At 46.5% G+C, this 27,227-nt stretch overlaps 1 protein-coding gene across 1 annotated transcript in view; it reads right to left on the bottom strand.

Moving 5' to 3' along the window:
* LOC311228147 (matrix-remodeling-associated protein 5-like) overlaps positions 1 to 27,227 on the bottom strand; it is a gene marked incomplete at its 5' end in the record, with an annotated part of 222,182 nt that overhangs the window by 65,528 nt on the left and 129,427 nt on the right. The window contains 4 exons of the mRNA XM_084314062.1: positions 7,206 to 7,347; positions 16,590 to 17,222; positions 17,361 to 19,969; positions 20,399 to 20,893. Of these exons, the coding sequence (XP_084170188.1) occupies positions 7,206 to 7,347; positions 16,590 to 17,222; positions 17,361 to 19,969; positions 20,399 to 20,893 (3,879 nt within the window). The remainder of the gene's footprint in view (positions 1 to 7,205; positions 7,348 to 16,589; positions 17,223 to 17,360; positions 19,970 to 20,398; positions 20,894 to 27,227) is intronic.

Genomic DNA, 27,227 nt, shown 5'->3' with positions numbered 1-27,227 from the left:
GCCTGGCTGAGGGGCTCAAAGGTGGAGTTCATGAGAGGAAGAGGATACTTGTTCTTGATGGTGATCTCGTTGAGTTGGTGATAGTCAATGCAGGGCCGGAGACCTCCGTCCTTCTTCTTAACAAAAAAGAAGCCGGCCGCCACCGGGGAGGACAAGGGCCGAATGAGGCCTGCTGTCAAGGAGATGTACTCCTCCATCGCTGCCTTCTCTGGGACGGTCAGACTGTAAAGGCGGCTGCCAGGAAGGGGAGCCCCAGAGCGGAGGTCGATTGCACAGTCGTAAGGCCGATGAGGAGGAGGGGCCTGAGCCCGGGACTTGCTGAAAACCTCCCCGAGATCGTGGTAATCAGGGGGGATAGTAGAGAGGTCTGGGGGCGGCACACTAGGGGAACTCCGGGGTGACGGACTGGACGCAGCCTGAAGACACTGGGCATGACAGGAGGAGCTCCACCCCATGATGGTGCCGGAGGACCAGGTGATGTGGGGCTCATGCAGCGCGAGCCAAGGACGACCCAGAATTACTGGGAGTGAAGGGCCCTGGTAATAAAGAACTGGAGTCTCTCAAGTCCAGCAATGGTGAGGAGGACAGGACAGGTGCGTTGAGTGATGTTGGCCAGGCGGTGCTGATCCAACGCGAAGACCTCCAAGGGCCTCTCGAGGTTGTCAAGCGGAATGTTAGCCTGGGTGGCAAACTCAAAATCCAGGAAGCTCTCATCAGCCCCTGAGTCAACGAGTGCACCCACTGTTGCCCGCTGGTCCGCCCAGGCCAGGGTGACGCTCGTCAGATGGTTAGGTGGTGCAGGGATGTGGGAACAGGAAAAACGGCTCACTAGAATCTCCCGGGGTCCCAGCAAGCCTAGTCTTTTGGCCGGGTAGGACAATTGTAGACACGGTGGCCCACAAGGCCGCAGTAGAGGCAAAGGCCGGACCTGAGCCAGGACTCCCGTTCGGCAGGGCTAAGGTGTGTGCGTCCCAGCTGCATGGGTTCCTCCCTGGTCACAGGCCGGGAGGTGAAGGGGCTACCAGTCGCGGAGGAGGCAGGACAAGCAGCAGTCCAGTCACGAGTGCGGGAGATCTGGGGGACGGTTGGGGGTCCTAGTCTGGCTCGCTCGCGACTTCTCTCCCGGAGGTGTCCGTCGATGTGGATGGTGAGGCTCATTAGGGCCTCGAGCAAATCGGGCTCCTCCCGGGTGGCGAGCTGGTCTCTCACAGCCTCGTTGAGACCCTTCAGAAAAGTGAGACGAATCGCCCGGTCGTTCCAACCACTCTCGGTTGCAGCCAGTCTGAACTCCAGCCCGTAGTCTGTGACACTGCCACTGCCCTGCTGGAAGGTGCCCAACCGGGCTCCAGGACCCTGGCCACAAGCTGGGTGGTGGAAAACCCTTCAGAGCTCTGCCACAAAATCTCGGTAAGAAAATCAGAAGTTAGCCCTCATGGACCAGGAAGCAGTTACCCACTGTGCTGCTCGGCCTGTGAGCAGGTTAGTCATGTAAGCCACCTGGGCTGCCTCTGTCGTGAATCTGCTGGGTTGATGAATGAAAACTAACTCACACTGCATGATGAATCAAGTCAAGTCAAGTCAAGAGTTTTAATTGTCACGGCATACAAGTATACAATGAAATGCGGGTGGTCTTGCCCGCAACGATGTGCAATACAGTGGTACAACATATAATAGAATCCAATAAAAAAACAACATTGTGCAATAACAGGTAACAGGTAACATGGTGTGACATCTCGGTATATGTACATAGTTATTTACAGAGCATATAGGACATGCTAGGTAGCTTTGGTAGTGCAATACACTGTTCCTGTTATTCTAATTTAAAGTGGCCTTTCCTTTTGGCCATAAGTGTGCGGCATGAGTGTGTGCCCGCTCATGTTAAAGTGTTAAGTGGCTGCTAGTGTGTGAGCGTGCACAGCGTGCGTGTCGTGTGTGTGTTCATGTGTGCTTGTGTGTGGATAGTTCAGTGTTCTGTGGCACTCAATGTTCATTGTTCAGGGCTCTGATGGCCTGGGGGAAGAAGCTGAGCCTAAGCCTCTCCGTCCTAGTAGCTGGGGTTCGCAGGCGTCTGCCTGACCTCAGCGGCTGGAACAGGCTGTTATTGGGGTGGTGAGGGTCTTTCATTATCCTGCAGGCTCTGGATTTGCACCTCTTGTTGTATAGAACCTGCAGGGGAGGTAGTGCAATACCCGTGGTACGCTCGGCTGAGCGCACCACTCTCTGTAGGGCCTTCTTGTCTTGTGCCGTGCTGTTTCCATACCAGGCAGTGATGTTTCCGGTCAAGATGCTCTCTACAGCTCCTGAGTAGAAGGACTGGAGTATCTTCCCCGATACTCTGAACTTCCTTAACTGTCTCAGGTGGTAGAGGCGCTGTTTCGCCTTCTTTACTACTGTGTCTATGTGTGTTGACCATGTCAGATCCTCTGAGATGTGGACCCCCAGGTACTTAAAGCTGCTCACCCTGTCCACGGTAGCCCCGTTAATCATCAGTGGTGTGTGTGTCTCCTGCTGTCCTCTCCTATAATCCACGATCAGCTCCTTGGTTTTACCAATGTTCAGGAGCAGGCTGTTGTCCTGGCACCAGCGTTCCAGTACCTCAACCTCCTCCCGGTAGGCCTTCTCGTCGTTGTCCGAGATCAGCCCCACCACCACCGTGTCGTCTGCGAACTTCACTATGGAGTTGGAGCTGAACTTGGCCACACAGTCGTGTGTGTAGAGTGAGTACAGCAGGGGGCTTAGAACACAGCCCTGGGGGGACCCGATGCTCAGGGTGATGGTGTTGGAGGTCTGACCCCCCACCCTGACCGCCTGGGGTCTTTCACTCAGAAAGCCCAGTACCCAGGCGCTCAGGGCGGAGCTCAGACCCAGCTCGATCAGCTTGTCCACCAGTCTGGTGGGGACTATGGTGTTGAACGCTGAGCTGTAGTCAATGAACAACAGTCTCACATAGCCCCCCTTCTGACGGTCAAGGTGGGAGAGGGTGCTGTGTAGTACCTGGGAGACCGCGTCGTCAGTGGACCTGTTTGTCCTGTATGCAAATTGCATAGGGTCCATATCACTGGGGAGGGAGGCACAAATGTGGTCCTTGACCAGCCTCTCAAAACATTTCATGACCACAGAGGTGAGTGCCACCGGTCTGTAGTCATTTGGACATGTTGGGGAGGGTTTCTTCGGTACAGGGATGATGGTAGACATCTTGAAGCAGGCAGGGACCACTGACTCCGCCAGGGATTGATTAAATATGGCGGTGAACACCGGGGCAAGCTGGTTGGCACAGGACTTAAGTATGCGTCCTGTTATACCATCTGGGCCAGCAGCCTTCCTGGTGTTCACCTGCATAAATGCTCTTCTCACACTGTGTACCGTCAATGAGAGAGCGTCCCTGCCCCCCCGCGGATGCCCCCCCCCCCTCCACAACAGCCGGCGCACCAGTGACGTCACTAGCCGAGGAATGTGGCACAGTCCTCGAAGTTACCGTCAAAGAGTCGCGGGCTGGAGAGATGGGGCTCCCGGGGAGCGGGGTTGGGAGGTGTAGGGTCAGCTGCAGCGGCGGGAGGTGGTCCGGCTGGGACTCCTGCCAATGGTGGGTTTAAAAGCAGGGTGTTAAATTCTGCACTGAGAGTCTGCAGCTGGTGTAGAATATATGCCTGCCGATTACCCTGCACAGTCTGCTGGGTGGTTAGTATGTCCAGAGAAGTCTGGAGTGGCTGGACCTGGGCCCGGAGGCCCTGCACAGCAGCCGCAGCCGCTTCTAGCTGTTGGGTGTGGGCGTTGGTCAGCTGGATCTGACCTGCCAAGGCTGCTCTAACACTGTCTGTGTCGGCTGGGGTCGACATGGTCGGGTCGTAATGTTATGGTTTGTACACAACCCCAACAGCACGACACAGACAGGTAGTTCAGAGTTAGCCAAAACCGAAGGGCGTATTTATTTTCACAAAACAGAAATGTGCAACCACAATGTTAATCCTTTGGAGGAGAATGTCCTTTAGCCAAGTTGGGCTCTGTGGCTCTGCAGCACTGCCCTTAGCAGAGTTGACTCTGCGGCTCTGCAGCACTGCCCTTAGCAGAGTTGACTCTGCGGCTCTGCAGCGTTATGCTATCACACTCACGGGGAAAATAGAAACGGAGAATGTCATTAGTTCCAAAACTTAGAAAATACCAGGCAGAGTCCAGTAACAAAACAATCAACAATTCTTCAGTGTTTGAGGAAACACACAGGCAGAGTCCAGTAACAAAACAATCAACAATTCTTCAGTGTTTGAGGAAACACACAGGCAGAGTCCAGTAACAAAACAATCAACAATTCTTCAGTGTTTGAGGAAACACACAAAAAACAGACGAAGGCAGTGAGTCCAGGGCAAAAAACTAGGATATCAATTAATATAAAAATAGTCTTCCAAAAGACTCACCAGAAGCAAGGTCGAAGTGGGAAAACGAGGCACGGGTCCATGGAGGCAGAGAAAGAACACAGCAACAACCTCCAAGGGCGCACTGGAGGAACACGAGAGGGAACAGCAGTAGAGTACGTGGTGACAAAACGACCAGACACAGAAATGATCAGCAAACCCAGTATAAGAGTGCTCCCGCCGAGCTGATTGGAAACTCATCTCAGGTGCGTGATGGTAATTGGCGCTGAGAAGTGCGCAGTACTGGACCAGCCCTCACAGGTCTTCTATTTTTAAGTTAAGGTTTATCACCAAAGTGGTTGTCGATACAGGTATCGGAGAGAGACAGACCTGTGTGCTGTAATATTATCTCACTTAGCAAATCCTTCTAAAAAGAAAACCAATTTATCCCATGTGCAAGACCGAAACTAGACAAATAACGTTGTCGTGTATTATATGACTTTATACAATGGCATGCAAATTTCTTGATTCTCAAACAGTCAAGTTAGACGTTGTTATTTCGTATAACACACTCCACGTGACCCCAGATCCCTCGCACAACCAAATAACTTTTTTTTTCTGTCTGATGAATCCACCATAGATAAACAAATGGAAGTATGAATAGCCTTTGAACGAATCCTCAAAAAAAGATAGTCAACTGGAATGTTAGTTTGTAAATTGGTTAGTCATCCCATTGTGAAACAAAAGAAAAATCGCGGACTTAAAAAAAAGAAAAATGGCCGTCGATCTTTTTTTTTTTTTTTTTTTTAGACCGTTGGATTTGATTGATTGATAGATTGAACATTTTATTAACAGATTGCAGAATGGGTACAATAGAGTACGGCTCAATACACACAATTGTTCTGGATGTAGACCAGAGAAAGTCTTTCGTCTTGTTCAGGGTCCCCCATTTTCAATTCATCATAACATGACATACATGACATACAGATAGACAGTACTGCTACATCTATAGATTTATGACGTATCAGATTTACAAATACAGTACTGTTTGTGATACAAAAAGAGTCTAAAAAAGAGAGTATATACATTTGACGAAGAAACTGTACATTGGAGGAGGTTGGGTAGGTGGGGTGGAGGGGGGGGTTGGGAAGGTGAGGTGGGGTGGGGTGGGGAAACTGTAAATTGGAGGTGGTTGGGTGGGGGGGTAACTGTACATTGGATTATCGACAAAACCTTACTTGGTCCCAAGATGAGGGTCTTGTGTATTATTGGGTTAAGAAATGTACTGTACATTGGAGGGGGTTGGGTTAGGACATTTACAGGGGCCAGTTTCAAATTGCAGTCTCCCGTAGGTGCTCTTTGAGAGTGGTTTTGAAAGTGGGTAGTGATTCACATTCCTTTACAGCTGTGGGTAGGGAGTTCCACATTGATGTGGCATAATTGCTAAACGTGTTTAGTCCCTTGTTTGAGCCGAATCTGGGTTTAACATGGTTTGTGAAGCTCCCTCTGGTGTCTACTAGTGGATCTACTATTGGATCTACTGTCTCTGTGGATGGTTTTGTGAATAAATCTCCATTATGCTTCAATTACTGTGTGTTTATTGTATAGCAATAAGGTTGGGCCATTGTATAAAAGCATTACATTACTTGAAGTTGTGTGTTATACTGATTAGATCACGCCTAGGGGGGTATAACAACCCTCCGCTGCGCGTCGGGCCTAACAACCACCCCTAGGCGTGATCTAATCAGTATAACACACTACTGCGAGTGATGTAATGCTTAAGTATATTACATAGTGGTTGTTCATACAGGAATCACAGAGATAGCGGCAGAGAGAGAGAGAGTGTCATGGTTCCTCCTGTCAGTGCTTCTTCCTCTCTCGGTCTCTCTTCCCCCTTCTCTCGCTCTCATTATGGTCAACTAGGTGCAGGTGTGGTGTCAACGAGGTATATAAGCCCGCCCCAGACGTGGAGAAGCTGTCAGATTGTAAACTCTTGTTACCAGTCAGTCGTTTTACTTTGCTCATAATTATTTGCTATTCTGATACTTCTTGTTGTTCGCCTGGATCTCCTGTTCTTTTACCTTATCTAACTTGTGCTCTCGTCCTTTCTTCTCAGCCTGCCCGGCGAAGACCTGGATACACTGGCCTGGCTCACAAGAAACTGCTCTGAAACTTGCCCGGCTGACTATCCCTGTCCCTGCTCTGACCCTGTCTGTCTGACTATGAGTATTATGACATTATGAGTATTACCGTCCCCCGTGTACCGACCCCTGCCTGGACACTGACCATTCTATTAAATATATCCACATTGGGTTTTATCCAGACCTATCTGCCGCTTCTCTTTGTGTGCCTATTGGGTTCCAAACACAACCGAGAGAGAGAGAGAGAGAGAGAGAGAGAGAGAGAGAGAGAGAGAGAGAGAGAGAGAGAGAGAGAGAGAGAGAGAGAGAGAGAGAGATAGAGAGAGAGAGAGAGAGAGATAAAGAGGTGACCAGGAAAGCATTTCAGCTGTGAGCTGTAATGTTATCTTAGAGAGCCACAATATGATTGTCAGTGACAGCGTAGAGAGAGAGAGAGAGAGAGAGAGAGAGAGAGAGAGAGAGAGAGAGAGAGAGAGAGAGAGAGAGAGAGAGAGAGAGAGAGAAAGAAAGCATGATGAGCATGTTTCTATCACCAGCAGTTATATTGTGAATTGAACTGTAGGTATTGTGAATTGGACACCTTTTGTCCAAGAACATATTATATTGTCATAGTATATAGTGTAGAATTGCAGGAGATTTACATCCACTTTCCTAATAAAAAATGCACTCTTGTGTGCACATGTGTCTTTCTGTCTGTCTGTGTGTCTGTCTGTCATACCTGTAGAGACTTTGGTCCAGGTTATGGTCGGCTTTGGCTCTCCGTGGGCCTCACAGGACAGCCTGGCGGTGCTCTCTGCTGGGACAGACACTGTACGGATGTGGGGGTCAGCTATCCGTGGCCTGGACCTCACCACGGCTACCTGGTGGAGATAACCAACAAGGGATAGTATTAAGTATGGCTGCCTCTGTGGAAAATATTTTCAGACTTGATCAATTGACTTTGTAATTACTTTATTAAATCGGGGGCCATTGATCAAAGTTAAAAGTTATTATTAAATGTTAGTAGGTACAATCATTATTAATACAGGATATTGAGTGTGAATTATGACAGATCGTATTCCAAAGCTTGTTCAGGCCTCTCCTTGGTTCAGTGGCGTCTCTCTCAAGGGCATGTGCTCTCTCTCTTATTCTGCTACTCTCATTTTCATACTATTCTTCTCTCTCTTTTTCATGCAATTTTTCTCTCTCTTTTTTTACTGTTATTCTTCTCTCTCTTTTTCCTGCTATTCCTCTCTCTCTCTCTTTTCCTGCTATTGTTCTCTCTCTCTTTGTCCTTATATTTCATTAAATACAAGATTATTTTTACTCTCATTCTGTGTCTATTATTATTCTGTTTTGACCCTGAGTAATGGACCAGCTGAGGTGTATACAAAAAATCAACCATGTTTGATATAAGTCTTTGGATGTTAGCAAGCATTAGCATCTAGCATCTAACATTTACTACCAAACATTAGAGCTGCTACATCAGCTACCAAATGTTATAGCTAATACTAGTTAGCATTAACAGCACTTAGCATTAGCTGACACTTTAGTAGGGATGGGAATTTATACGATTTTATTGATACCGATGCCATTATCGATTCTGCTTATCGGTCCAATTCTTTATTGATTCCCTTATTGATTCCTGATAAACATTCTGCATGGAAAAAACTAAAAGTAGGCATACACAGGCCTAGCTGTAGCCTGAGAAGCCTAGCTGTAGCAACATGTCTGTCTGTCATATAAAATAGATGAAATATCCGTACAACATCCGTTTTCATTTAGCTTTTCTTAGTCAAAGAATAAATCTGCTAAGCCTGCCACCATGGCGCTAATGTTATTATAACATAGTGTAATGCTAGCCCTTAGCTAACGGGTCGCGTGTATGCTTTTACCAACGCAGTTGTGTTTCCGGGTTCCCGTTTTGCGCTCTGATTGGCCACTGACCTACACGCGTACGCCCCCCTCGCTATCGCCTTTGGGGCGTGAGATATGAAGACAGATTTAACTGGGTATAGGAAGGCAGTACCATACGAGCCGCAAATTGAACATGCAGTGAGTCTGCGACAACAACCCAATAATAAACACTCAAAACAGCTATTACCAGACAATTACAACAGCAGTGGTGCCTGCTTCAAATGTCACGTATTATAGGCTATAAGCCTGTGTAGATCTATTCGGAATAATAAACATATACACCCTCTAGCAAAACATGACACAATGTGATCCTATCTCCGATAGAGCGGCCGGTCGCAGAGACGCGAGTTGAACGAACACATCGGGAGGAGAATGAATGAATGAATGAAAACTTTATTCAACAGATTGCAGAATGGGTACAATACAGTACGGCTCAATACACACAATTGTTAAGGGGATGCAGACCAGAGAAAGACTTTTGTCTTAACAGATTGCAGAATGGGTACAATACAGTACGGCTCAATACACACAATTGTTAAGGGGATGCAGACCCCTTCAGGTTCATCAGGTTCATTCATTCATTCATTCTCCTCCCGATGTGTTCGTTCAACTCGCGTCTCTGCGACCAGCCGCTCTATCGGAGATAGGATCACATTGTGTCATGTTTTGCTAGAGGGTGTATATGTTTATTATTCCGAATAGATCTACACGGGCTTATAGCCTATTATACGTGACATTTGAAGCAGGCACCACTGCTGTTGTAATTGTCTGGTAATAGCTGTTTCGAGTGTTTATTATTGGGTTGTTGTCGCAGACTCACTGCATGTTCAATTTGCGGCTCGTATGGTACTGCCTTCCTATACCCAGTTAAATCTGTCTTCATATCTCACGCCCCAAAGGCGATAGCGAGGGGGGCATACGCGTGTAGGTCAGTGGCCAATCAGAGCGCAAAAGGGGAACCCTGAAACACAACTGCGTTGGTAAAAGCATACACGCTAACGGGTCGGACCCTTTAGTTGACTGGTTAGCGCTGTCGCCTGTGGTCTGGGTGATCAATGTTCCATTCCCGGCTGCCCACTGAATTTGGATACCCTTGGTAACGGATTTGCTGCTTGGTTGGGAAACACTCATGCGTAGAGTGTCAAATACATGGCATTTAAGGAATTTAAGCCCATGTTGCTGCTGGAGGTGCCCAGGACCAGGCTCAAAACCAGGGGAGACAGAGCCTTCGCTGCTGCTGCTGCCCCTCGGCTCTGGAACAGCCTCCCCCATTAGATCTGCCTAGAGGCCTTTAAATCGCTGCTTAAAACGCACCTTTTCTCCTGGTTAGCATGCCACCTGTACATTATGTTTGCTGTTACTCTGGACTTTTTATCTATTTTTCTTGTCTTTTTTTATATTGCACCCTGCTCTTGTTTCTTAGTGTACTGTAGCTTTTTCTGTAATCTTTGTGTATTTTATTTGTTACTGCATTGTATGTGTTTTTTATCGTGTCCTACCTGTAAAGCACTTTGGTTGGCTTTCAGTCATTGTAAATAAACTGACTTGACTTGACATGTTGCGTAGAAAGATTTTTCAGCATATCGCTGGTATTTACAGACATTACAACCAGTACTGTTTTCCATATTTCTTCATGAAATGAAGCCACGCTTTTGGGCTGTTTCTTCCTCCTCGCTGTGACTCCTTCTTGTTGTAAGGTTTTGCCTGACTTCTATCAGCATGTAACTTGTAACACCAGAGGCGGTAACATTTTAGATCACTGTTACTCGCAATTCAAGGGTGGATACAAGGCTCATTCTGCTAGTGGCTTTGGGAAGTCTGATCATGCGGCCATTTTTCTTTCTCCAAAGTACAAACAAAGAATCAAGAGCACACCTGTAGTCTCGCGAGAGGTGCAGAAATGGGATGTGGAGTCGGGGGGGACGCTCCAGGCTGCGTTTGAGTGCACAACCTGGAGCGTGTTCCGCGACACAGATAACATTAATGTCTACACGGAGACAGTGCTGGACTATGTTCGTACTTTGGTGGAAGAAACAATCCCCACTACCACAATTAGAGTTTACCCAAATCAAAAACCCTGGGTAGACAAATCCGTCCGTGAAGCTCTGAAAGCGCGCACCAAAGCATACAACGACGGCCTGGTGGCAGGCAACATGAATGACCACAAGGTGGCGTGATACAACGTAAGGAGGACAGTGACAGAGGCCAAACGGCGCTACAGGGATAACATTTAACTCCAGTTTGAACAGGCTGACTCCAGAGCTATGTGGCAGGGGCTCAAAACGATGACAGACTACAAAGGCACCTCCCTCAAACTGAACAGCGACATCTCCTTAGCAAATTACCTCAATACCTTCTATGCGAGGTTTGATGCTGGTAATAACAACACCAGCCCACAAGCCACGGCAATGGGGGGGGGGGGGTCTGCTGCTGATGGAGACTCAGTGTTCAGGTTAACAGAGCATGAGGTGAGGCGGACCTTTAAAAAAGTGAATATCAGGAAGGCAGCAGGACCGGACGGCATCCCCGGCCACGTCCTAAAAGTCTGTGCCGACCAACTGGCCCCGGTATTCACTGACATATTTAACCTGTCCTTAGAACAGGCTGTCATCCCCACCTGCCTGAAGAAGTCCACTATTATCCCTGTACCCAAAAAATCCAAGCCTGCTTGCATCAACGACTACCGCCCTGTAGCTCTCACCTCCATAGCCAAGTGCTTTGAGAAGCTAGTAAAGGGCTACATCTGCTCCTCCCTCCCCATCAACATGGACCCCCTGCAATTTGCATACCGCCCCAACAGGTCCACGGAGGACGCCATAGCCCATGTGCTGCACACAGCAGCATCACACCTGGACAAGAGGAAGGGGAACTATGTGAGAATGCTATTCATCGACTACAGCTCGGCATTCAATACCATAGTCGCCTCCAAACTCATAGCCAAGCTCAGGGACCTGGGCTTGAACTATGACCTCTGCCAGTGGGTCTTGGACTTCCTGACGGGCAGACCCCAGGTGGTGAGAGCAGGCAACTGCACCTCCTCATCCATCACCCTCAACATAGGGGCCCCCCAGGGCTGTGTTCTGAGTCCCCTCCTCTACTCCCTGTACACACACGACTGTGTGGCTCAGCGGAGTAGCAACACAATCATCAAATTTGCTGACGACACAGTGGTGGTGGGCCTGATCTCTGCCAACGACGAGAGGGCCTACCTGGAAGAGGTCAAGGTCCTGGCGGGATGGTGCCAGGAAAACAGCCTCTCCCTGAACGTCAGCAAAACAAAGGAGATGATTGTGGACTTCAGGAGATCGGGGGTCAAGGACTACAGCCCCCTCAGCATCGACGGGGCACCGGTTGAGAGAGTCAACAGCTTTAAGTACCTCGGAGCCTACATATCCGAGGACTTGACATGGACCACACACATTGACAGTGTTTTGAAGAAGGCACGACAACGCCTCTACTTCCTCAGGAGCCTAAGGAAGTTCCAAGTCAGTCAGAAGATCCTTAAGAACTTCTACTCATGTACAATAGAGAGCATCCTGACTGGCAACATCACCTCCTGGTTTGGGAATAGCACTGCACAAGACCGAAGCAGACTACAAAGAGTGACACGTTCAGCCGAACGCACAATTGGAGGGGGGCTCCCCACCCTCCAGAACATTTACAACAAGCGGTGCAGGGGCAAGGTTAAGAGAATCATTAAAGACTCCAGTCACCCGAACAACTGGCTCTTTGAACTGCTGCGGTCAGGCAAGCGATACCGGAGTCTCAAGGCGAGCACAGAAAGACTCAGAAGAAGCTTCTATCCCCAGGCCATCAGGCTGCTCAACGAACAATGAACACTACACAACAACAACCATCAAACGCACATAGCACACACATCTACATGCACACACTCACTTTAAACAAACACACTGTAGCACCCACTCCCCACACTTTATAGCACACACTCACTTTAACCCTTAGAAGTCAACGGGGCTTATTGCTCCCGTGGGCGGAGAACAAAAGAATTAGAATCTCTCACAAATGCTCAGGAAGTCCCGTTTTTCAAAAATCTGTAAAAATAGAACAAAGACAATTTCGAGTGCATATAGTGTAATCTATATGTATCCTTACTTGCTAAACATAATACGACTTGTAAATATGTTTAATTCTTGCTCAATTGTATAGTTCTAAATATCCCTGTATTCCCCCGAAACTACAACGCGTCACGTACATGCACGCGCGCACACACAAACAGCGCATAGGTGTTAATCACTGAGTGATCTAATATGCATATTCTTCAGCGCGAGAGGGGGGGGGGGGTTGTGTTTCTCACTGTCTGTCGTTGATAATAATAGTCCTGCAGTTCGCAGTTCATTCAGCGCGCATCACGGTGATGACAGCTCTCTAGTCTAGAGTAGAGAGGTGGCCTGTTACTGTTCCATGATTTTCATTCAGCGCTTCAGCTCACCTCGCAGAGTTCGAATCCCATACAAAAAAAATTTTTAACGTGATTTTTTTTTTACACGTGTATCCTTTCGCCGGTTAAGGTTAGGCATGGTTAAGGTTAAGGTTCTAGAATGTTCGATTATGATATCATACTGTGACATACTCCTCCTGTAGTGTGAAAAAAACATGCATTCTCATAAATATTACGATCAAATCTATTTTGTACTTGATGATACATTTGAAATTGGTTTGGTTATGATCATGTTATTAGTGTGTGTGTGTGTGTGTGTGTGTGTGTGTGTGTGTGTGTGTGTGTGTGTGTGTGTGTGTGTGTGTGTGTGTGTGTGTAAAAAACTAATTAATAATATAATTATTATAAATGTCTCTCTCTGTATATCTCTGTATCTCTATATAGCACTTAGAGGGAAATAAAGCCAGCACACCTCAAGCAAGTACCCATGGGCAAGGGATATCATTTGTATGTCGATAACTTTTATACAAGTCCAAAGCTTTTCAGGGATCTGCATAGCCTGGGTGTCGGAGCATGTGGAACGTACAGAGACAACAGAAAAGAATGCCCCCGCACAGAGGTGAATGCTCTCAAAAAGAAGGATGCTAGGGGCACCATCAGGTGGCTACGTGATGGCCCACTGGTCTTTGTGAAGTGGAAGGACACATGTGAGACCTTGTCCATTGAGAACATTGCATGCCCAACACCTGTCCTGGAGTACAACAAGTACATGGGAGGCGTTGATTTGTCTGACCAACTCATCCAGTACTACTCTGCACACCACAAGACCATGCGATGGTACAGGACTTTGCTCTATCATTATCTGGACATTGCCGCCACTAACTCCTACCTTCTTCACATGGAGCTGTGCAGAGAGCAGCAGGTGCAGCCGATGACCCACCTGGTCTTCCAGCAGGAGCTGGTAGCTGAGCTGTGTGGCATCACAGTTGTACAGGTGCCAGTGGACAATCTACCCACAGCACCAGTGGACCGCCTACCAAGGAACCATTCACCTGTTGTGATCACGCAACAGGCAGATAAATCCCAGAAGGCCACGGCTGGCCGCCTGTTTTGCGTACATTGTAAGATGAAGACCCCCTGGAAGTGCGGTGAATGTGGTGTGGCCCTCTGTCTCATTCCAGACAGGAACTGCTTTTTCACATATCACTTAGTGTGATACAAAACAGGCAGATACAACCATGAGGAGACACCTATTTTTTTTTATACATGTGCATAATTTTATTTTTTTTGAGATTTTGCCTAAATTCATTGTGGTCGCGCTCTCTGCCAAATATCATATGAGGCACCTTGTATTACTATTGTAATCCAAAAGTGATATATAGGGTTGTTCATTGTACAATACAATTGATACAGTTGATGTTTCTTGTTGATTATTATTCTCTATGTGTTTTTAATAAAATTGTGTGATATTCTATTCCAGTTGTCTTTGGTCTTGTTTTCTCTGGTTATGATCATGTTATTAGTGTGTGTGTGTAAAAAAACTAATTAATAATATAATTATTATAAATGTCGCTCTCTCTCTCTCTCTCTCTTGAAATCTACAGTTACACATTGCTGTATTTAGTGAGGTAAATGAGTACAAGACATGTTTCACAGACACACACACACACATACACACACACACATACACAGACAGACAGACACACACACACATTTACATTTACACATTTACACATTACATTTACATCTAGTCTAGTTTGCTTATTTTTTTTTGATATGGTACAGTACTGTAGATACAGACACAGACACACACACACAGAAACACACACACACACACACACACAGGCTAGGCCTCCTGCTGGGTCCATTCACTGGAATAACAAAGGAATGACTGGGCCTTTGCTCAGGTGTGAAATGGTGTGAAATGGTTCTAGTGACAATGATCACATTGAATTCTGGGAGTGTAGTTCTCTCATCAGATAGCTGAATGAACTTGATTCTACTTCAAGTCCTATATTGAAAGGTGTTAGGATTTTACCAGAATGTTTGATAGGACATTGATTGAAAACTATCGTCTCAAATTTGACAATTGATGGCTTATTTTGAAGGTATGAATCTGTAATTTTATATTATGTAACAAAAAAAAGGGGGAAATTCTCAGGAGGAGGAGCTATTTAGGTTAGACTTCTAAGGGTTAAACAAACACACTGTAGCACCCACTCCCCACACTTTATATTTATTGATGAAGGATTGCACTACAACTCGTACACCTTACTGTAAATTGTACCTAAATTGTACCTCATCCCATTTCTGCTTTGCACTATATAGTATTGTACATTAGTACACTGCATAGTATTGTATATTATATGGTAACTCAGTTACGTCTATTCTGCATCGAACATTGTACATATGTCTATACTGAACACTGGGACCTCATTTTCTACTTCTAATTTACATGCTATACTATGTTATTTGATACTATCTTGTCTAGCACAGTCTCTGGAGCGTAACAGTAAGAAGCATTTTGTATGAAAGTATTCTGTACTTCTGTATGACAACTATTAAAGAAACTTGAACTTGAAACTTAAGTGTCCAGCGGCGTAGATGCATAACGTCATTGTTTCGCAATGCGCTACTGCGCTACTGACAAAACATGCCGGCATCGATAAAAGGAATTGTTACGATTCCCATTATCAACTGGAACCAGATCTCAATTCCGATCTCGAAACTTTAGGTAGCTGACATTAGCTTAAATTTGTGGTACCTGTAGCTAATGCTATTCTAAATATGATCACTAGTATGTGCGTGGCTGACGTGTGTTTATCAGTGGGTTGGTTTGGGTTGGCCTTCCTGCTGAGTTCTGTGCAAATCCAGAAAATTACATTTTAAATATTACCCTAACCCTAGGCTAACCCTAACTATCCCTAGGCTAACCCTAGGCTAACCCTAACCATAGTCTAACCCTAACACTAATCCAAACCGAAATAAAAGTAAGAATCTTTACAGAAGAGATGATTATAATTGATAATCTAATATCCCTGAGGTTTGGGATCTAAGTCTAGTGATGCTTTGATGATGAAACACATCACATTAAATCTCGTCCCTTTCACATCTCACGGACAGAGCAGTGGGAACGCTTTTTTGCTACAGACTCCAAGCTGGGAACTGATTAGCTCTTCAGATCTGTTATGCACTCGGGAGAGCAAAAGATTTAATGTAAATGCGTTTGATATTCTTGCTAACCTTTTGTGAAACTCCAATTGCCAACCTTGTCCAGGGAGTTCCCTCAGTACCGTTGCCTTAAATGGATTGTATGTTTTACATGAAGTGGTATCTAGTAGTCAATCAGCTTATCTACTGAAACCTGTGGTAGAAGCTCTGGCCGCATCCCAGCGTGCCGGGCAGCTTCAGACGGGGGTTGGCAGTATTATGTTGTATTTTGTTTAATGAGGAAGGCAGTGTATTGCTATGTCTAAGTCCAAGACATCACGTCAGTCTGAGAGAACAACCAAGAAATTAATATCAAAAGTCTCCCACATGAGGACTTGTCCTGTAAGCTAACGGCCAACAAAACTACTGGCAAGTGTCTCATACCACTTCATGGCAAACTAAATTCAAACTATCCCTTTAATCACATAGGAACACTGCTTGCTTGGATACTGCCCAAGCTAGAACATAAATGCTTTGATATGAATGAATGAATGAGCTCCTTTGGTAACAAAATTATCAATTATCAAGCATAAATAAAATTGTGAATAGATTAATTCATTTGAGTGAATTCATGAATGCATGAATGAATGAACTCACCCCGGGGGAGGATGGAAGGTAAGGAGCGGAGGGTGGGCGTGGCCTGTTACCATGGGAATCTGGAATAGAATTTGCTCCTGGGTTCCTCCAGTCGGGAGGGCCTCTATTCTGGTCTGGTAGCCTGGAAACAACAGGCTTCCCTCTTGAGTCAACCAGACCGGGACCTGGCCTCTCTCTGGAAGCGGTAGTGGTGGTACTAGTCGCTGGAGTAGCTGGAGTAGTTGTACTCATAGTGGATGGAGTAGTCGTGCTGGAGTGAGGAGCTGTGGTAGTAGTAGCAGTAGTAGTAGTAATAGTAATAGTTGTTGTAGTAGGTGTAGTAGTGGTAGGAATAGATACTGCCATACTTGAAGTGGTGGATGTAGTCGTAGTACTTCTAGTGGTCGTTGGAGCTCTTGTGGTAGGCCTAGCAGTAGTGGCAGTAGTAGTGGGAATTGTAGTTCTTATAGTAGTACTAGTAGCCAGAGTGCTTGTAGTCCTGGCCGTAGGAGTAATGGTGGTAGTAGTAGTAGTAGAAGTAGTGGGAATTATAGCTTTTCTAGTATTAGTAGTAGTAGTAGTAGTGGGGATAGTAGTAGTAGTAGTGGGGATAGTAGTAGTAGTAGTAGTAGTAGTGGGGATAGTAGTAGTAGTAGTAGTAGTAGTAGTAGTAGTAGTAGTAGTAGTAGTGGGGATAGTAGTAGTAGTAGTAGTGGGGGCAGTAGTACTCATTGTAGAACTAGAGGTGGTGGGAGCTATTGTTGTAGTTCTTATAGTAGTACTAGTAGTAGCTGAAGTACTTTTGATTGGCATAGGAGTAGCTGAGAGGGCAGTAGTGGAAGCAGCTGTAGTGCTTGTATTGGGTTCTGGAGAAGAGGAGGAGGGGGAGAGTGACACATATGGTCCTCCGGATGCATTCCTCCCCGTTCCCAAACCATGTTTGCCCGGGACTCTATCATGGTGTTTGTGCTGGGGTGTGTGTATCTGGGGTGTGTGTATCTGGGGTGTGTGTATCTGGGGTGTGTGTATCTGCGTGTATGTCCGTGCGCCCGTGTGTGTCCTGGTGGCCGGCGTGTGTGTCCATGTGTTAAATAGTGCACTCTCCATACTGTCAGCTGGGATGTTGACTGAGTGAGTCACTGCGTCTGTGTGTGCCCGGGGCGGAGAGAAGGAGGAGGAGGAGGAGGAGGAGAGGAAGGAGGGAGAAGAATACAAGGGGCTGGAGGTGGAAGAAGAGGGAGAAGGAGAGGGAGAGGGGAAGGATTCGAAAGTGGAGTGAAGGAGAGAGTCTGAAGCAGTAGGAGGCCGCACGTCGAGCTCCACCTCTGGGAGAGGTCGTGGCGGGGTCAAGGGTCGCCCCCTGGGTCGGTAGCGTCTGTGCTGCCCGTTCCACCTGCGTGCGTTCCAGGGGCTTTGGGGCCGCGGGTTGGGAAGAGAGTTGGGGAAGCCACCCTGTCTGGGGTTCTGTGGGATGGTTCTGGACGGATTTGGGTTTCGTTGTGATTCCAGTTCCTCTTCCAGTTCTGTATCGATTTCATTGGTGCTGGGGATTGGCTTGGATGGGTGTGTCAGTGTGTCGGTGGTTGTCTCCGTCAGTGTGTCTGTGGTTGTCTCCGCCAGTGTGTCTGTGGTTGTCTCCGCCAGTGTGTCTGTGGTTGTCTCCGTCACTGTGTCTGTGGTTGTCTCCGCCAGTGTGTCGGTGGTTGTCTCCGCCAGTGTGTCTGTGGTTGTCTCCGCCAGTGTGTCTGTGGTTGTCTCCGCCAGTGTGTCTGTGGTTGTCTCCGTCACTGTGTCTGTGGTTGTCTCTGTCAGTGTGTCTGTGGTTGTCTCTGTCAGTGTGTCTGTGGTTGTCTCCGTCACTGTGTCTGTGGTTGTCTCCGTCACTGTGTCTGTGGTTGTCTCCGCCAGTGTGTCTGTGGTTGTCTCTGTCAGTGTGTCTGTGGTTGTCTCTGTCAGTGTGTCTGTGGTTGTCTCCGTCACTGTGTCTGTGGTTGTCTCCGTCACTGTGTCTGTGGTTGTCTCCGTCAGTGTGTCTGTGGTTGTCTCCGTCGGCGTGTCTGTGATTGCCTCTGTCTGTGTGTCTGTTTCACTCTGTCTATTTGTCTGTCTGTCTCCCTCCTCCTGTCTCTCTCTATCTGTCTCTGTGTTTGCCTCTGTCCCGCTCTCTCTCTCTGTCTTTGCGTCTGTCTCATTCTCTCCATCTTCCCTTGTATGTGTGTCTCTGTCTCTCTCGTTCTCCGTCTCCCTCTCTGTATCTGAGTGTCTCTCTGTTTCTGTCCGGGGGGTCGTCTCTCTGTCGGTCTGTGTGTGTGTGTCAACAGGCTGGAGACCCTCCTCTTGTAAACTGGCTTCATCAATAGATGACCCTTCTGTCTCTCCTCTTTTTCCCTCTTCATCCTCTCGTCCTTTATTTCCATCACTCACTCCCGCCTCTCTTCCTGTGTCTCTATCTCCCCCCGCTCCTATTGGTTGAGCAGTGGATTCTCCCTCGCCGGTTGGCTGCTCAGTGTTGTTGAGCGTGGTCTTCTCACGTATCTTGGCCAACAGGTCCGCCCATTTCCGTGGGTCAATCTTCTGCTTGGTTGGGCCGACCCTGCGTCCGTCCAATCGGTTTTGTCTCTGGTCCGGGGGGGACAGCGCCCCCCCTCCCCTTCTCGGGGGACCTCCCCTTCTCGGGGGACCTCCCCTTCTCGGGGGACCCCCCCTCGTAGGCCCACGTCTCCGGGGGTGACCGATTGGGTAGCGTGGGTTTAAAGGGGTTTGAGGGGGTGTCGGACGTCTCTTGTTGACCAGTGGAATCCGCTCCTCCTCTTTTTCATTGTCCCCTGATCCCTGCTCTCCCTCGCTCTCGCTTAGCAACGGGGCTCGTATCCGGGTCGAACGGCCAGCGGCAAACTGCGGCCGTCTGGGATATGAAGTCCTGATAATTCCAGGTCGTGGGTTCAAATCCAGCCGCATGGAGAGAGAGTCAGCACCGTACTGGTTCACTGCCACGCACCGGTAATGGCCAGCATCATTTAGAGAGGGCTGTGGCAGGGAGAGACTGCCATCTGATTGGATAGTCACCCTGCCTGATACAGCTAAGCCTCGCCTTACTACATTCCCGTCCGGTAACACCCAGCTGATATCTGGCACCGGTGAACCGGATGCCTCACAAGGAAGACTGACAGCTTCACCTGCCAATCCTGTGACAGAAGACCCTGTTTGCTCTCCAGGAGGTGGGCCGGAATATTCTCGAACCGCCAGGCGTACAGGAAGAACATCCACGTCACCCCCCGCCTGGGCCACACAATGGTACAATCCAGTGTCGGTGAGCTCCGTCTTCTGTATAACTAAACCAGAGGAAGAGGCCTGGACCCTACCATCTGGGCTGGTGGAGGGGGAGTTGAGTTGGGATCCATCTGGGAGAATCCAATGTAAAGAAGGGGCACCGGAGCTGAGAACAGAGCAGGGTAGTTCCACTTCACGACCTGCTACTGCTGCCAACGCTACAGGAGTGTGGTTGGTGAATATAAGCACCCATGGGTGCGGAGAGAGGGTGGGGGTGGAGGAGGAGGAGGAGGAGGAGGAGGAGGAGGAGGAGGAGGAGGAGGAGGAGGAGGAGGAGGAGGAGGAGGAGGAGGAGGAGGAGGGGGAGGGGGAGGAGAAGGAGGAGGAGGAAGATGAGTATTTATGAACAGGATCAGGCCGAGCGGACACCATGGTCGTCAGTAGAAGCTGAACTCTGGACGCGCTGGACTGGGCCCTGTTGAGCTGTATGCTAATAGACGGCTGTAGCAGCCAGTGTGGTTTGGCTTTCACCAAAGCACCGACCCCGGTATGGTAGTGACCCTCCCTCTCTGCCGTCTGCCGGTATCGGTAGGCCAACGCCGGAGCTTTGCTCAGCATGATCTCCCTCTCCAGACGGACCGCCGTCTCGCTGTAATACGCCAGGAGCCTCCACAGCCCCTGGTAGCTCTCCCGCTCCACAGGACAGTCCAGGGAGAGGGAGAGAGAGAGGGGGAGAGGAGAGGTGGAGGACTGGGAGAGGTCCGGTTGAGAAGTGACGCCAGGGGAGTCGGCGGAATGGGTGACGTTGCAGCTCAGGTCGGCGCTGTTCCCCTGTTGGTCAGAGAGACTCAGGGAGGCAGATCCCATAGGCGCCCAGAAGGATTCCATTGGTTGGATATCGCTGTGGTCCGGCTCAGAGGGCGGGTCTCTTCCCGGAGAGGAGATGACGGGCAAGGCACACGATAGGTCAGTCTGGGAGAGCATGCCCCGCCCTTGAAGGGGATTGGGTGAAGTGCAGACTGGACACTGAGGGCTTCTCTGACATTTCATTAACCCTGAGATAGATAGAGAGAGAGAGAGAGAGAGAGAGAGAGAGAGAGAGAGAGAGAGAGAGAGAGAGAGAGAGAGAGAGAGAGAGAGAGAGAGAGAGGATGAATTTGCATGTTTCTGTTGATATGGGTGAGAAGCATGTATATCTCGTCTTATATCATATCACACTTTATATCCCATGACAGATATAGCAGATAAACATGACTTATTACACTACAGATATTAGCTCAGACATCACTGATCAGTCATGATGTCATAGATTAGTACGAGGTACATCAGCTATGCATCATTCATCTTATTGTATATGACCCGCCCTGTAGCTCTCTTAATGTTTCATCTTCCTGTTATATAAATAAATGAATGATTATTTGAGCTTTTATAAAGCTGTTAGAACATGATTAAAAATACAAATGTGTGGGGTTAAAAGATCACATCGGTTAAAATGCATCTAAAATACACCAAAGTTAAATATTTCTGTTAGAAATGTACAGTAACCCTTTACTTGCTGTATTATTGTGAATCAGAGGGTAATGACCAGAGTGTCAACTGTATTGTATTCTATTTATTTAAGAGTTTGTTTTGTTGTCCATTCATATGGACAATGTTTCATGAGCAATTATATTTTAGTTTCATAATATTTCTAGTGGATTCACCTTGTTGGTCTTCCTCAACGATGGACGCTAACCGTGAGAGACTTAATGCCTGTGAAGGAGGTGGATTCACATACTAACTTATTATGTATTTTATTTATTTTAGTTTTCATGGTGTCTGACGAGGTGTGAAGGAGAGAAGACAGATCATCAGAAGCCATCTGTGTGATGCGTGGCCATTATTTCATTGGACCTGTGTAGCTACAGGCCCACGCCTGGCCAAGGAAACTATAAAAGAAGGAAGGGTCATTACGTCACTTTGTAGTGTGTGAACACACATTGGTGCCAAGTGTGGGAACTTTCAGTTCGGCCGACATTGAGTTGAATGGGATCAGCCTTGTTGGGATCAGACTCAGGGGCGGATTTAGGATTGTAGGAGATCCGGGGCTTAGCCCAGATGGGCCCCCTTTTTTTGGCAATTGGTGGTTTGGAGGGGGTCAGACACGACCCCCTCCACGACAGAATTTTTTTGAATTTAATGAACCTGTACGTGCAATTTCCTGCAATATAGAGCCTTCAATCTTGACCAATAAAGCTGCTCTTTTCACTATAAAACTCAGTTAACCATAACGTAGTTATGGTTAGATTTATATATTGGGGGGGGGGTATATCATATTTTTCATATAATCAAAAAGTGGTGGAGCAAGATCATACCTTTGCTCCCCCAAGTTCAATAGTGGGAGAGCAGAGATGCTCCGAATGCTCTTATGGCCAGGCGTCTATGATTCACTGATACAAAGTAAAATAGTGCAGTGCAATAAAATAGTTAGTAAAATAGAATAAAATAATGCAATAGTGCATTGCAATAAAATACTTATCATCGTATTTTTTCGGGAGGCCGGTAAGGAGTGCATTACAGTAGTCGAGTTGGCTTGAGATAAAGGCATGGATCTGGTTTTCAGCGTCCTTTTGATTTATAAATGGCCGTACTTTAGCTATGTTTCTAAGGTGGAAGAATTAAGTTTTTGTCAACTTGTTGATTGTGATTTAAAGCTTAGGTCTGAGTCTACCATAACACCAAGACTTAACTCACTCAAATACAGTTAGCAGCTGGATAGATTTTTTTTTTCTTTTTTTTTTTACAATTCATCATTGTTACATGAAAATATGTAAATAGATTCGGGGCTTTTCAGAATACATCCGGGGCTTGAGCCCAGGTAGCCACCCCCTAGCTCCGCCCCTGATCAGACTCACATTTAGTTCCAAACACCGCGATTGGATGAGAGACATTCCATGAGTGCTTATGACTGTAGTAAAGAATATGGTACCTTATGCCTCGTCTCCACTAGCCACACACTTTTAGAACTATAGTAATATTTATTTTAGTCATCTTATTTTATTCAATGCTACATTTTATTGTATTGTTATCTTATTTTATCTGCACTTCACACTTTTAAAACTGTATATAGTAATCTTTATTGTAGTCATCTTATTTTATTCTATGCTAAATTTATTGTATTTTTATCTTATTTTATTATTAAGAATATATCTTATTGGACTTCCGGTATGGTGAGCTTGGCGTGAGACGTGCTTCCCTCTCTCCCTCATGTTTTTTGTTTATTTCTGTATTTTAAGACTCCAAACCTTCGCAGTTCTTTTTATATACCAGTAGCGATACAGCTAACTAACTAAAAGGCTTCACAAAGATGACATCCAAGACTCCAAAGCCAAAAAGGGGTGATGTTCACAGAGAAGAGGAAGCGGACGACGTTGTTAGCAAGGCCTGGCTAGCTACCCTGCTTGAAGACCACAAAGTGGCTATCACTTCCGAGTTTAGAAAATCCATTACCACTCTGGAAAATAAACTTGACAAAATTCAGTCGGACGTGGCCGACAACAGACAGAGGGTCAAGTCACTGGAGGAGAATGCGGAACTTGTAAGCGAGAGAATGGTGTCGCTGGAAGCTACATGTGCCGAACTGAGCGCTAGGCATGCTAGGCTAAAAGCTAAAGCTGAGGACCTGCAGGCCCGGGGGCGGCGGAACAATCTCCGGATCATTGGACTACCAGAGGAAATTGAGGGCCCAAGACCAACATCCTTCTTTGCTACCCTTTTAGCCCAGGTTTTGGGGGCAGAAACCCTCCCTACCCCTCCGGAGTTGGACCGCACACACAGGTCGCTAGCAGCTAAACCGAAGCGAGGTGAAAAGCCTAGGCCCGTTATCGTCAGGTTCCACAACTATCAAACCAAAGAACGGGTGATCCGGGAGGCCAGAAAGAGAAGGGCAGAGATGCTGTACAACGGTCAACAAATTGCTTTCTATGAGGATTATACCCCGGCTGTGTTGGAACAGCAAGCAAGTGAGGTAATGGCACAACTTTACAAACGTGGGCTGAGGCCTAGCCTTCAATATCCAGCCAAACTGATGATTACGGAGGAGAACAGGGACAGATTACGCTTGATGACTGTTGGCGATGCTGAAAGGTACCTCAAGGCTAAGCTAGCCTAGCATGGACGGCTATCTAACGAACACCTAGGGGTAAGCTAACCTGGCACCGGCAGCAATGGATAAGGAATGTAAAATGCGAGACTGAAATTATAGACATTGGTTGGACTAAACTGTTCAGTCACAGTAGACCTGGCACTTACACTTCATGGGGAGATACTATTGACGCTAGTCGGACGGGTTTTTGAAACGGAATTTCATGCTTCCCAAATGGCCGACGCTGATTCTATTTACATTTATTTTTTATTATCTCTTCTTTTACATGTGGCTCTCTTTCTTGCATACATTCCCTTTGTTTGAAGTCTGCAAGATAAGTAGACTGGGCCAGATTGACTAGATAGTGAAGGTTCTATGTACATGTTTCAGTAGTACTCAATGCGCTGATTGATACATACAGAGACTGGGTTTAAATTTATTAGGCCATTTAATTAGGTCTAACAAACACCTCGTGGCCAAGTGAAACCAACACCAATAGCAATAGACATGATTACGACATACTAAATGTGCGGCTGAATTTATAGACTTTGGTTGGATTACATTGCTTAGTCACAATAGAGTGGCCACCTATACTTCAGAAGGGTAATATTATTAATGTCAATCAGATTGATTCTTTTAAAGGAAATCTCATGTCACTCAGGTTGCTAGCCATGACCTTGTGACTATTAGCATGCAGTTTTCTTTTGCTTCCCATTTCGTAATTTTTTATTATTTTTAATTTTTTTATTTAATTTGCCCTTTCTTTTTAATGTATTTATATACATATGACTCTCTATGCAAGGTGAACCTATTCAAGTTGCACACGCTCCTTTTACTGTTTGAAGGTCTCAATACAAACAAGCCGGACAGTATTTACTGGGTAATGGGGGTTTTGTATGCATGTTTCAGGAAGTACTCAGGGTACTGACTGAACCGACTCAAGTTGTACACTCTTCTTTTTACTGTCTGAAGATATAGGTCTCCAACACTACCAAATGTAGCTAACCATATTACTTTTCTATACATATTTTAGGTACACATTGATGTCCCTGATTTGTGTAACCCTTGTAACTGCATAGACCTCTTAATTATTATTATTTTATTCTTTAATAAAAAAAAATAAAGTGGCGCCTCTTTTTCAACTTTATCAAGGTTTCGCAATTGTTATGTCCCTAGTCGGCACGATAGCAGGGGCTAAAGACGTTCTCTTCGAGATGTTATAGATTGGAAGCAAACTTTGCTTATGTCTACTAAATTATAAGTTAACCTAGGCACACTGAAGCGCCTCAGTATACTCGTGCACTCTTAACTTTCTATGGGTCACACTCCTGAGTGAAAGCCATCAGTAGCACTTTTACGTCTATGCTCTAGTGGATGAACCCAGAGTCGTGTTGCTAATATCTTTCATTGTTATTTAATTTTTCATTCATTATTTATTTTTTTGCTGTTTGAATGTTCTTTAAACACAGTTTAAAATGTATACATAACTATATTGGAGACTGTTTGAAATGAACGGGAGAGAGGGAAAATAGGAGTGAGGATGAAGTCTCCACCGGAAGGAGCATATCCTGAGAGATACAAAGGTTGTTACTGTTCCCCTAGGGACCAAGGGCGGTACCCCCGGGTGAGTATGCTTGTGTATGGATGTGTGGGTGCATGTGTGTGCGTCAACCCCCCCCCCCCCCCCCCCCCTACTCCCTTTTTTCTTTATTCCCCTCTACCTTTCTCCCTGTTTCCACTATTTCATCTTTTCAACTCAGGTATATATACACTTAGCAGAACATGGCAGTGACGGGCAGGAACATCCGCTTCGTCTCATGGAATGTCAAAGGGATGAATAACTCTATCAAAGCAAACAAGGTACTTAAACACCTACGACATCTCAAGGGTGACCTTTGTTTTTTACAAGAGACACACATCTGCACCTCAGATATTCCCCGCATTAAGAGAGCATGGATGGGACACATTTTTCATTCTAAATTCTCTGCAAAAGCCAGGGGAGCTGCAATTATTATACATAGGGATGTACCCTTCGAGCCTTCCACCATTTTAACTGACCCCGACGGACGATATGTTATAGTGTCGGGCAGACTGCAGAACATTCCTGTGGTTCTGGCCTCAATATATGCACCGAATTGGGACAATGATAAATTTGTATCCAACTTTTTTTCCTCGATACCTAACCTTAATGATCACCACATAATTATCGGAGGGGACTTTAACCAGGTCCAAAACATAGAACTTGACAGATCGTCTGATAGACGTACTACCGTCTCCAAAGCAGCTAACATCTTAAAATTTCACATGGAACAGCTTGGCCTTATAGACCCTTGGAGAACAAAATGTCCTACCGATAAACTTGTCTCCTTCTTTTCCCATGTCCACCACACATATTCGGGGATAGATTTATTTTTATTGGATAAAAAACTACTACATAATGTAATCTCTATTAAGTACCATAGTATAGTAATTTCCGATCATGCCCCGACATCCGTTGAAATTAACTTCCCCCAGGGTAGACCACCCTCTAAATTTTGGAGATTCAACTCCCACTTACTATCTGAACCTGAATTTAAGGATTTCATTCATGCACAAATAAAACTCTTCTTTGAGATAAACGACACGCCTGAAATTAGCAGCGACATTCTCTGGGAGGCCTTTAAGGCATATCTCTGTGGACAGGCTATCTCCTTTACCTCTCATTTTGGGAAGCAGGAACAATCCACATTAACAGGTGTATCAGATGAGATTAAACAGTTAGACATCCAGTATTCGTCCAAACCCACCCCTGCTCTATATAAAAAACGACTCCAGCTTCAATCACAATATGATCTGCTCTCAACTAGTAAGATCGAGAAACTACTCCTACACACCAAACAACGTTTTTTCGAGCAAGGGGACAAGGCAGGAAAATTGCTTGCGTACCAAGCACGAGTGGCAAGTGCCTCCAGACTGATCCCCAGAATAAAATCCCAATTAGGTGTCACTACAACAGACCCTACGGAAATTTCTGAAGTTTTCTCTGACTATTATTCTAGACTTTACACGTCGGAGTCTTCCCAGCAGGACTGAGATCGCCCGAACCCCCTCAAGTCTCTTAAATACCTTCAAGTAAATAAAACAGAGGCCGAAGAGTTGGGCACGCTTATAACCACCTCTGAAGTGACTGAGGCAATCAAATCTTTACAAAGTGGTAAATCAAGGCGGTTAGGTGGTCGAGCGGAGATTGCGCTCGTCACCAGCCCCGGAGCTGAGTTGGATTTGCC

This window comes from Notolepis coatsorum (genome assembly GCF_963971535.1).
Source record: "Notolepis coatsorum genome assembly, chromosome: 5".
Taxonomy (NCBI): Eukaryota; Metazoa; Chordata; class Actinopteri; order Aulopiformes; family Paralepididae; genus Notolepis; species Notolepis coatsorum.
This window is presented reverse-complemented; position numbering and strand designations above follow the sequence as displayed.